Below are 12,930 nucleotides of genomic sequence, written 5' to 3' on the forward strand. Positions count from 1 at the left end.
CAGTATTTCTTCAAAGTAGCCGCCTTCTCCAATCATTGGATAGCGCTTAAGCCTGATCAAGTTCCAACTATTTGTAACTCCTTGGGAAGTGTCTTCCACTCTAAAAGGTTTTCTCGGATAATAAGGCTGCAGGCTGTTGTACTCTCTACCCTTCTTCCTCTCCTATCACCCACAAGGAAAGTTGTGCGTTTCCTTGTTAATAATTCTTTGATCATTATTGTATAAATTCCCACATTACAAACTTCTATACCAGTGTGTTCACCTAACCAATTGTCATTGCGAAATCTCTTGCCCCCATATTTATTGATATTTTCTTCTGATACAATGCCAATTTACAAACTACTTTTTTGGATAAACAAATATGTGTTGCCATCACTTTACAGCTCTTAGTTTGCAAGGTTAAACAAAGCACTTTCTTCACAAAGAACTGACCGTGAAAGTCCACTTATTCTGAAGTATTAGGGAATAATTTTTGGAAACTGAGAAATATAAATCACCTGAGTTGGGATTAGAGTGAATATGACTCTAGACATTGGAGAGAGGGGATCAACTCTATAGAGTAACTTTGTATTATGAACTCACAGTTCACAGTCCAAGAAAGGAGAGAGAAATAATCAACATTTAATGCACCAGGCCAAGTTTGATCTTTTAATCAGAAATTGAGTAAAAGCAGAGTCAAGGTAAGGACACAGAGGTACATTATTACAGAGGTGACATCGAAGAAAATAAAGACAATTTGGGGGGAAAGGATATGCAAGGTTTTCTGTCGGTTAATAAGCAAGTGGAACAGAAAAGCCATGAGACCAAAGAACTTTCACACGATGGTTCTGATATCTTTTATAGAAGAGTCTCTTAAACTTTTCTCTTTTTTATCAGCCTCATCAATATGAAAAGATAGCTCAAGTATAATGAATACAATAGTCATAAATGTGCAAAGACTTTTTACTTTTTCTTTCTTTTTTTTTTTTTTTTGCAAAATTAGATCCTACTGAAAACACAGAAAAAATGATGCCGGTTAATTAAGGAACGATGAACTATTATTGCAGGAAGCTCAGTGTCTTGTTAAAAATTTATTGTTGATTTTTAAAAAATAAAAGATTGTGTGGGTAGGGTGAAAAATCAGAACTCTGTTCCAGGAAACACAAAAGATATATCAAAACTTTCACAAAATTTTTAAAGGTACAATGGTCATTATTATTTAAAAGTATTATTTATTAACCTGAATTATTACATTGAAGACAAAGTTTAAGATTGAAAATTTGAATATCCCCCAACTTCCTTTGCTCCTACTGAATTCTCCAGGGATTTTACAACTAACCCTGGTTATCTCTGTTCTTATAGAGAATGCCTCAATCTATACCTACTGGAAATGCTCATAAGAAAAATTACAACAAAGAAAGTATAGCCTAGAAACATGAATCTTATTTTCATGCATCAGCTTGAGGCAAAAGTCCTGTATAGCTCTGACTAAAGAGCTGACTGAAACCCAAAATCAGGACTCTCTAGTAGAAATGTTTCCTATAGTTGTCTCATTCAGAGCAAAACCATGTGAAGATTCTAATGAAAGTATTTGAAAAGTTAAAAAAAAAAAAGATTCTCCCAGACCAAGGGGCTTCCCTGGGCTGGCTTGCGTCACCCATGGGTCACACTGTCACTTTGGAAACGACATGCATTCTGCCCTGGAAGACGTACTTTGCAGGAAGCTGCTGCAGAGGGTTCCGGGCCTCTCAGAAAGAAATGCTGCTTCTCTCCTTAGCACAGTTTACTGCGGGGGACGTCCTGATTTCCTGCGACTCTGAGTGCCAATCCCACCCTGTGTAAGTGCAGCCAGGAAAGGGGGCCTCGGTAACATCGCCTGTAAGCGGCCTTGATTCCAGGATCGGTAACAAACAGTGCCATTGAAAATTCAAAGCTTCTAGGTAATGTTCTGCCCCTCTAAAAGCTTTCTCTCTCCTAAGCTAAAAATACAGCATTGAATAAAACAACATGAAACAAGAAGCATTTAAAATACCTTTATTTCTGTTTCTCATTGGGTGGTCATTCCATCACACATTTTACCAGTGGTTTCACTAGCAGTACCATTTAATTTGGCTACTTTTGCTAAATCTTCATATTTTCTTTTCATAGATTTCAATCCTCAGTTTCTTCATCATCCATTATTGTCACTGTTGCTGAATTTAAAACAAAAATAAGTGGTTTTTTTGAGTGGACTATTTCAGCAATGTCAAGAAAATGTCATCAAGGTCTGTGAACACATCTGCATGGCATCCAATTGGCCATGGGTTACTCAAAAACAAATGTGGTAGATGGGTCTGTGCTGCCCTCCTCTCCACTCGTTCCTGGGAGAGAAACAGCTTCCTGAGGGGAGAAGGGTCTCCTCCTCTCATAGCCGTAGCCTTACTCCTCAGAAAGCACCCTGAGAACGTGACAGCGTGCCCTGCGGAAAAAGGCTCCTTGCACAGACACAGCATCGGGTAGGGGCGAGCGTGCACAGAGGTTTGGGCAGGCTGCTTCTCCCTGCCTCCTTTTCCCCACTACTCCCGGGAAACCCAGTCTTTGTAACTAATGGATAATAAGAGACCTAAAGAGTGTTCCCATCCAGCATCACCTAAGATTGAACTGATCATTTGGGATGTTTCTTTCTCTACCTGGCAAGTTGCTGACTTGTGAAAAGCATCAAGCAACTGCTAAGGCTTCCTAAGAGAGTTACAACATGCAAGCAACTTTGCTTCCTAGAAACCAGAGGCATTGGAAGACTGAGCTGTGGTTCACGTCTCTTTAGCCACGACCACCAGGCTATCAGGGAGCCGCAACAGGAAGTGGTGTTGTTAGGTGCCATTGCCAGGAATCACCTTTATTAAATCCGCAAGTGTCACAGACACACCCCAGCACTGCCACTGCTCCTTACGCTTACACCCACATGGACAGCTCAGCTAGAGAGGGTGGATGACAGAGAGGCAAAGAGAGGGGGAGGAAAAAGTGGAATATGGAAGATGATATTTATGGAAGGAAATGAGGTTTTAGAGCAGGAAGCCCATTCTGAGGGCAGAAACCACCTTACAAACCAGACCCTCCTACTTGGAAAATATAGATTAGAGTATTGTCCAACTAAGAAAACGTGTAATTTTTGTTGAAGAGCCAATACAGCTGCTGAGTGTCTTTCACAGATAAGCTCTCTCCAGGGAATAAAGCTGTGCCATGCCCCAAAGCCAGGTCAATCCCTCAGCTTACCATCCTTCCCTTCAGTCTCCCCACTCTTCTGTGACGTTTTGACGGTCGAAACTTTCGATGCCGCCTTCCCACTGGAGGAGGCTGCCTCCTCTTTATCACCGGACTTGGATGACAAAGGTTTTTCTGTAGAGACTCCCTTTTCTCTCCTCTTCTCTTGAACAAGACTGAGGGGAAGAGAGTTTTTATCACAATCAGAGACATCAAAGATGGAAAACTCTATGGGCCAACCAGTCCTCCACCAGGACGTCACCCCTAAAAACAGCGTTCATGATCATGAATGTATAAAATTTGTCAAGGTAAATGCTTTGCCTTAAGAAGAGTTCCCATTTTAGTTTCTCATATATGCCATGAACAGACCATCCATATGTGGCATCCAGACTCCCAAGGACAGAAACAGGAGTGGGGGATGTAGATGCTGTGTGCAGGTCACAGCCAGGTCAGTCACTCACAATGCCACCTAGTCACACTCAGAGGAGGAAAATGGTTTCTCTTGTTGCTGACCAAGGGTTTCAACTAATCTCAGTGGCTTTTACTCGTGTCACAGGGAGAGGCTTGTGGTGGAAGCCTCCCAAGTAAGGACGCTGAATTCCAGTCCTGCCCTTGGGTAGCAGCCAGCTGCCATGGCCTCGCCACATGTGCACGTCCTCACCATTGAAACAAGAAGGGGAGACAATGTCTGAGAACATGTCCACGACATGACTCTGTCCCAGAATGGAGGGACATGATCAGCGTGGATTGGGAATGTCGGCCAGGGCTCTGGAGACACAGCTGGTGTGGAAGGCCCCTCTTGCTGGTTGTGGGAGGGCTGTGGGGTGAAATGGGACGAGCAGAGCACTGACAGTGTTAGGTGCTCATTACGTGCTGGCTGGTGTTATTATCGAGCTCTGGAAGATAAGCTAGGTCCTTTGGGCTAGCTGGCTCTCATCCATGCCAGGCGCTCCTTGTTGCCCCGACAACACTGAGCCAAGAAGGGGAGTCCTCCCGAATCTCATTCCTCTCCCATAAAAGTTCTGACTGTGAGTTTAAAAGAACAAAATGACTGACCTGTAAATGATGGTGATGATAAAGGCCCCGGCGATGATCACGATCAAGGCAGAAAACACCTGCACGTAAACTGAAACACAATTTTCGTTTATCGCCATGTGGACCCAAGTTATTTACAAAAGGGCAGTCCTCCCCCCCCCGCCCCCCGAGTCAGGCCACGGCCCTCCACCCTGCCCCTGCTGCGCTTGTCAGGCCCAGCTCAGCCCTGAGCACCAGCCTCTCCACCATCACTTCCCTCCTGGGAGCACTTCCTTCCATGGGATTCAAATCACCCGTAGATGGATGAAGCCTCGCGTGAAAGGAACTCAGGGTGGTGGCCATGGCTACCCACACAACACCTGGGGACTATCCCGAGGGGAGTAGTGCAGAGATGGCTCCTTCCTCAGTTCTCCAGGAAACAGCAGCACTGGGCCTCTTGCGATCTGGATACCTCACCCTGCCCCTAACTCCCTGAAAATGGTCCCTCAATACTCAGGTCAGTTAGCCCCAAAATGAGTATAAGGAAAATGCTTTTTCGATGATAGACAAATGCCATGGGTCTGATCTCAAATTTTATTGACTGAGTTTTTAATAACAACTCAAGGCCCTGGTTTGCCCCCATTTTCTCTAAACCACCCCCAACTAAAGAGCTAGAGTCTCCAAGGTGACGGTTAGGGGGTGGTGGCCTCTATTCCCATGTTCCCCTGAGTAGAAGCATTAGGTGGTATAAAGTCTCGGCCCCTCTCCACTCCTGGGGAAGGAGCGGGAAGGAGGAGCTGGGTGTGGTCCACCCTCCACCCCCACCCAGGTCTTCTCCTGGCGGATGCAGCATGGGGCTTGAGAAAGTCCACTTTAAATGATGTTGAATGAATTGAATTGAAATGAACAAATAAAGTTCATTTTATTTGTAAGAGTGTATTAGGAGCTTTTAAGGGACAAGAAGATGAACCTCGAATTCGTGAATTCCAGGGAATGGGTATTCTTTAGGTGCCCTTGTGTCTTGGTTCATGAAATTAATTCAGAATTTATATGTGAGTGAAGTCCTGTTAGAGACATATATTTCGACAATGTTTTAGTATTCAATTGTCAGAATATCTTCTCTATCTTTATATGTGCAAGTAGTTTTGGTCCTTGATGTGAAGCTCCGGAGGCAGAGACTGAATCTCTGTGATTCTCTCTGCACAGTATCTGGCTAGAACACTATTTGTTAGAAACAATATGTATGGTTTATCATAAACCATATATGATGATGGATCATTCAGAAATGTCAGGAAAGAAGAAAGCATTATTTTCTTTAAGGACTCTCTTGGGAAATTCTCCCCCAAATATAGTTAAACAAAAGTTTGGAAATCATTTCAGCAAGCCCCGTGAAGAAAGTGAAGTCAAACACTTAGAAGAAATGACATGTTACATAATGTGCCCTAAGTCAAGACTGAAGAATGAAGGCAAGTCATTCTCTTTGAATTTCCAATTCTTTTTCAAAGATCTAATGCTAATTCCCCAAGTTCATATTCTTAATAATACAGATTATGCCATAACACAATGTGCACTTCAAACCAGCCAATTTAAGTAGTTGGTGAAAGGTTTTCATAACATGGAATTATGTGCACAAAGAACTCATAATACCCTGTCACTGAATACTACAACTTACACAGCACAAAGATTCATTCGCCGTCTTGAATGAGAAAGATGTCAAGGAAATGAAAAATAATTTGAGGGCACAGCGAGAACCCACATATAGGGCTCACTGCCCAGACTCTTCCCGCAGATGGCCCAACCTCTCAAGCTTGAAAGAAGTCAGAAGTTAAGAAAAAGCCTAGCCCACACAATTCATTTATTAAAATTGGAAGGATATGGGGTGGCCAGTTAGCTCAGTTGGTTAAAGCATGGTGCTAATATAATACCAAGGTTGCTGGTTGGATCCCCTCATGGGCCACTGTGAGCTGCGCCCTCCTTAAAAAAAAGAAAGAAAGAAAATGGAAGGATAGAAATGGGATTAATACTTGCCTCTATGCAAAAATGTCATACCCACTTGTAAAACAGTGGGCCCTCTTCAAGTACAGAAAAATTCTTGAGAGTTTGTGGGGGTTTTTTGGAGTGGCAAGGGATCCTTAAAGACACTAATAGTTAAGTTACTATAAAGAGTAAGACTCATTTTTCAAATGAATGACAGGCATATGGTAATTATATTAATTTAAACAATGTTTGTTATACATATTAACATTTACAAAATGGCCAACTCCATTCTGATGAGAAGGTGCTCAGGGGATGAGACAGATGAGGGAGAAAAAGCAGTTTGGATTTGCATTCTCTTGCTAACTGCAATCTTCCTTGAATGGCCTATTTCCCCACGTCACGCTGCTAAGTCTCCATTTCATTGGGATATGAGAAAATTGGGATAATTAATTGCTAAAGACTGTGACTTGACTGGGGAACTGAATGTCCTTTACATCTTTATATGTAAAACATTGAAAGAACAAAGTCAATACCTTCGGATTTGAATGTTTTGGGCTTTTAGAAATGGTAAAGTCTCAGAAAAACTAAGTTGCGTAAGTGCCTAGGACACTGGAGTCCTCTAAGAAGCAAAATCCTCTGATGGAAATGAAGTAAGCTAGATTGTAACCATCTGCTGCTTTCCAAATAGTAAAATGGATGTGTCAGATCACCAGGACCACAAAACAGCAACAGAAAGATGACAAGTGCAAAAGGCAGCAAATTATGTCCAAATTACCACCCCATGCCATGAACTCAGCTCAGGAGTACCAGTCATAGATCCCAGAGAATGAGCTGCTGGAATGCAGCAATATGACAGGCCATTTAACAGGGGGAGACCTGGGACTCAAAAAGAATCTCAAGTAAGATTCTGGCTAAGGTTATGGGTTTTATGATGAGATTGGTGGAGGATAATTAACTCCTTTAAGGAAAAAGCACTGTGTCTTACTCCAACTCTCACTACCCTCAGTACAAATGAACTAGATGTCCATTAAAGCCCAGAATTAACTTTCAGGGTGACATCAGCAAAAATACTAAAGGAAGTCCTTTAGGATAAAAGGAAAGGACACTAGACAACAAACCCACATGAGCAATCATGTGATAAAATCCAACATACTTCCATGACAAAAACACTTAAGAAACTAGGAAGAGAAGGAAACTTTCTCAACCTGATAAATGATATCTAGTAAAACCCATATCTGCCATTACACTTAATGGTGAAACATTTAAAAATCCCCCCTAAGATCAGGAATAAGATGAGGATATCCAGTCACACGGCTTCTATTCACCATTGTAGTGGTGGTTCTGCCAGGGCAACTAGGCAAGACAATGAAATAAAACCATCTAGATTGGTAAGGAAGAAGGAAAACTATTGTTATATGCAAATGATATGATTCTGTACGTATAAAATGCTAAATAATGAAAAAAATGAGCAAAACTAATAAATGAGTCCAAGAAAGTTGCAGGATATAATATCAATATACAAAAATCAATTGTATTTCTATATACTAGCAAACTTTCAATTCTCTTGGCTATACCTAGGATTCTATACACAACCTGAAAATGAAATTAAGAAGACAATTCCATTTATAATAACATCAGAAAGAATAAAATACTTGGGAATAAACTTAATAAAATAAACACAAGATTGGTACACTAAAAACTATAAAATGTTGAAAGAAACTAAAGAAAACCTAAATAAATGGAAACACATCCCCTGTTCATAGATCAGAATACTCAATATTATTAAGATGGCAATACCCCTCAAATTATCTACAGATTCAATACAATCCCTGTTAAAAATACAAGATAGCTCTTCGTAGAAATTAAAAAACTGATATTAACATTCATATGGAAATGCAAAGGACCTGTAATAACCAAACAATCATGAAAAAGAACAAAATTGAAGAACTCAGGGTTCTTTTTTTTTTTTTTTTTTTTTTAGAACTTAGAACTCAGAGTTCTTGATTTCAATATTTATTACAAATCTACAGCAATCAAAATAGTGTGAGAGTTCAGAAACAAACCCTCACATTTATGGGCAATTGATTTTCAACAAGTGTGCCAAGATAATTCAACAAAAAAAGAATAGTCTTTTCAACAAATGATGCTCAGATACCTGGATATCTACATATAAAAGAATGAAGTTGCATCCCTGCCCCACACCATATACAAAAATCAACTCAAAATAGATGAAAGGCCTAAACATATGAGCTAAAACTATAAAACTCTAAAAAGATATCATAGATGTAAATCTTTGGATTTGGCAATGTTTTCTTAGATATAACCAAAAGCACAAACAACCAAAGCACAAATAGGTAAACTGGACGTCATCAAAACTAAAAACTTTTGTGCTTCAAAGGAGAATGTCAAGAAAGTGAAACAGTGAAAAGACAACCAGCAGATTAGGAGAAAGTAGTAGTAAATCATATATTTGAAAAGGGTCTACAATCCGGAATACAAAGTTCTTACAACTACACAATAAAGACAACTAACCCAATTAAAAATTGGGCAAGGGATTTTAATAGACTTTTCTCCAGAGAACATATACAAATAGCCAAAAAACACATGCAAAGTTGTTCAACATCATTACTCATTAGAGAAATACAAATCAAAACCAAGAGATACAATTCATACCCATTACAAAGATATAATAAAAAAGAAAGACAACAACAAGTGTTGGTGAGGATATGGAGAAATTGGAATCCTCATACACTGCTGGTTAGACTTTAAAATGGTGCAATCACTTTGGAAAATAGTTTGGCAGTTCCTTAAAAATTTTAAAATATAGTTAATATACAACCCAGCAATTCCACTCCTAGATAAATAGCCAAGAGAATTGAAAACATATGTTCATAAAAAATGTGCACACATATGTTCATAGTAGCATTATTCATAATAGCTAAAAAGTAGAAATAATCCAAATTTCCATTAACTGATAAATAGATAAATAAAAGGTGGCATATTCATACAACAGAGTATTATTCAGCCATAAAAGGAATGAAGCACTGACATATGCTACAACATGATGAGCCTTGAAAACATTATGTAGTGAAAGAAGCCAGATACAAGAGGCCACATATTGTATAATTACATTTATATGAAATGTCCAGAATAGGTAAACCCATAGACACAGAGCCATGGCTGCCAGGGGATGGAAGGAGAAGGGAATAGAACAACTAAATGGGATAGCAAGTCTATCCCAACTGGGAGTGAAATTTCTCTGCTGGCCTAAGTTCCAGCCACAGACCCTCAAAGCGCTCTGCTCCCACTACTGCAGAGGTGTGACTGGGGCACAATGCAAAAGGTACATCCAGCACTGGAGACCCAGGGGAAGAAAGCAGGTCATTCCCAGGCCTCTGTGGCTTCATCTGTACAGGGCAGGCCTGGCTGGGATACTTACTGGGAACTGCTCTTTCATAGCAGACGCCTTTATAAAGGCAGCACCCGAGTTCCTTGCACCGATCTCTGGTGACATTGTAGTCACATATGTCGTACAGAGGAATGTCGCATACTGCAAAGCACAGACACACACAGAACTGTTATTACTGAGAACGCAGCCACCCGCTGGAAATTCTACAGAATGTGGGACTTGGAGGGGAAACTTCTGGGTTTGTGTTGCGGGTTTTGTCATGTTTTTAATTATGCATCATACAAATCTTACTTTGAAACTAAGCTCTGCAATGAATTAGGTTTCTGAACAAAATAATGTCAAGTTAATTACACAGAATAATGCAGGGTCCTCTAATGATGAAGGAGATAATACATCTCAGCGGAGCCCTCGCCAGGCTCGGCGCTCTACAAAGAAAACAGGAAACAAAGATCTGATACAATAGATATTTAGGAGTTCGGGTTATAATGCGTAATTAATTCACATTTAAGAAGACAGTGAATTATAATTATCAACATGGGCTGAGGATTATTTCAGAATTTCAAAACTGAATCAAAAGGACAGAAAGTTTAATGCCAGTTTTGACCAAAAACAAAAGGAAAGATAATGAATATGCAGCCACAGGAGGTGGCAGGTGACCGTTTTTTTCAGCACAGTGAGCTATTTAACACCTTGCACACTTTCAGCTCTGACATGTGATTCTCCTGACTGGCAACAAGCAATAACCCTGCTGGATGGGGTCTCCTGCCACAAGGAGCCCACCCCACCTTGCTGACCTTCCAGTGAACTCGTCTTTTTCGTAGGATTGATTTAATCTTTCAGACTAAGGGATTCCAGAGGAACCTCTGTCCCTCACACCCGGCCCTCCCTTTCCCAAAACACACCCACTCCATGTTTGCCAAATACTGTCGCCATGGCCTCCCCTGCCAGTCGGAGATGCAATGGACCTGTGATGGCCCCTGCTGTTGGAATGCCATTGGCGCCACAGGAGCACACAGCCAGACACTTTGAGCAGGGCAGTCAGAGGATGAATGAAATCCCACTGTGAACCTCCTGCACCAACGCCCTCTCCTAAAGCTGGATCCTAGAAGCCAGAGCCGGACTTGCCCGCAGGGAGGAGCAGAGGGAGGCGGGGCAGCTGGAGGGGCCTGTCCTTGGCACAGCTGAACTAGAGTGGCTCAGAGACTGGTCCCAGGTGGCCTGTGGTCACTGAGCTCTCAGTCGCTCTGCACAGTGCCCCTCAGTTTAAGGCAATGGGAACTGTGCTGGATTTTGCTTCCAGTGTTGTCTGGGCTGCAGAGAGCCCCACCTACGTCCCCATCAGGCAGCGAGGATGAGGAGTGCCACCATGCTTGCCTGTGGCTCCCACAGAACTTAGAGTGGATCTGCTGGTGATCCACTGCTCCTGTGTGCTCAGGTTGCTCTACGTCATCCAGAAAGATCCAGGGGACCAAAGACCACACCGCTGGCAGGCAGAGCTGGGATCCCCATCACTCCTGCTGTGTCCACTCTTGTCCCAGGAATGCAGCTCAGTAGTGTCCTTCACAGAGTCAAGGGGTTGGGGGTTCCCAGAATTGCCCCAGGTAATGGCAATCAGCATGGGCAGGTAATTCATTGAGTACAGCATACGTTTTGTTCATACTGATTGCTCTCTTTAACGTCACTACACAGGTGAGAAAATCTTGGTACATATTTCCCATTTTGGCTGTCTTAATGGAATATTTTGGAATAGCAGCTGGTCCTCTACCCCCACCTTTGGGGAAGCTCAGTCTCCCCTTCACATCGGAGACACCTGTGGGCCTCTCTTGCCCTCTTCCTCCTCCTCTCCAGTACTGTGTATTTGTCTGGACCTCCCATGCTGTCTCAACGCATTGCTAGTTGCCACACAGAAGAGTCTCCCACGTCTCCAACCCTGGCCAGCCCAGGAACCCCCCGAGTCAGTCCCTGTTCCAAGCCAAACAAAAAAACCCAAATTTCTATTCTTTTCCTTCCATTTTTCTTGTCTTTTGTTTCTTACTAAAGTCATGCATGAATAAAAGCTCAGTTGAGAAAAAAATTCAAGTAACATACAAATATCCACCCAATCCCCAATGGTCTCGCGTATCTAGAATTTTTCTCCGAGTGGTTATAAGTGATGGCAATCACACTGTATGTACACACTAACCATGTGCCTGGGTTAGTATCCAACTTCACATCCCGGGCACCCAGGACAGAAGTGGGAAAAGGTGACTTTTGCTGTTGAGAAACACATTTTCTTAAACAACAACAAAAGAAATCATTCCTGCCATAAAAATTATCAAGTAGCTGAAGTGTATGTTTGGCTTCTCATATGAAAATATCTTTAACCCTTTAGCCACCTGGGAAATAGTTAAATATATTTCTTATGCTGAAAACCTCAGGTTCAGCGGCTTTTGCAATGACATTTTAAGAAAACGAAGACTTCACAGTACTTTTCTACATTATTTTAAAAAGACAAATTTCTTTGCCTTCTCTTCTAAACCTCGTAACTAATCGTTAACGCCTTGGGTTGAAACAGGCCCCGACAGTAGTTTTTTCTCATTACCTGCAAATTTCTTCAGGATATGCGAGGGGGACTTTTTGAATTCTGGAGCGTATCTCATTGTAGCAGTCGAAAGATGAAAGACGGGGAGGGGTCAAGGGAACCTGGGAGACACGGCAGTTAGCACAGTGGGAACTCCAGGGCAGCCTGCAGTCTCAGTTAGTGCCAGGAATGCAGGTGGCAGGCAACAGCCGACTGGGTCTCACCTGTCAATTGTGTCCCTAGCTCAATCCCCCCGCTTCACGTCTCCCACTGACACTACAAGTGGACAACTTTTGAATCAAACAAGAAACCTGGCCTCCACTTCCCTCCAGCTGCTCCTGGCCAGTGAAGTGTGGAGCCAGTGGCAGGCCCCGCCCTGCCTGCTGTGATGTCACACAACCCTGTGATGTCACACAGAGGGCAGAGCTCCAATGCTGGATGCTGTAGGGCAGACAGGACAGTCACAGGGTTGAGGAGGGTGGGAGAACCTGAAGGGCAGACATGACATCAAAAACCTGCCCTCCAGACCCTGCACCCCAGCCCCGTTCCTGTGGGACACCAGCCCCTGTTGCCCAGCCAGGCCCAGCTTTGGAACCAGATGTTTGAGTCCTGCCACTCCCATCCTCACCCCACAGTTCTTGGAGAGCCCACTTTTGCTGGCACTGCTGGGACACAACAGTGAGCAGAGCAGATGGAAGTCCCCACCATCAGGGACTTATATTCCTGTGACAGGAGACAACATAAATGTCAG

The 12,930-nt window shown here is 42.5% G+C and overlaps 1 protein-coding gene across 1 annotated transcript; it reads right to left on the bottom strand.

Annotated features, from left to right (window-relative positions):
* Positions 1–2,261: 2,261 nt before the first annotated feature.
* Positions 2,262–12,595, bottom strand: TEX29 (testis expressed 29). Its single transcript, XM_019746550.3, has 4 exons — positions 12,201–12,595; positions 9,650–9,760; positions 4,276–4,345; positions 2,262–3,395 (listed from the first exon to the last, which is right to left on the bottom strand). Exons 1-4 carry the CDS (start codon positions 12,256–12,258, stop codon positions 3,215–3,217), a joined length of 420 nt encoding a protein of 139 aa, XP_019602109.2. The 5' UTR covers positions 12,259–12,595; the 3' UTR covers positions 2,262–3,214.
* Positions 12,596–12,930: the final 335 nt, after the last annotated feature.

This window comes from Rhinolophus sinicus, chromosome 16, assembly GCF_057876585.1.
Source record: "Rhinolophus sinicus isolate RSI-liver-muscle chromosome 16, RSI-T2T, whole genome shotgun sequence".
Lineage (NCBI taxonomy): Eukaryota > Metazoa > Chordata > Mammalia > Chiroptera > Rhinolophidae > Rhinolophus > Rhinolophus sinicus.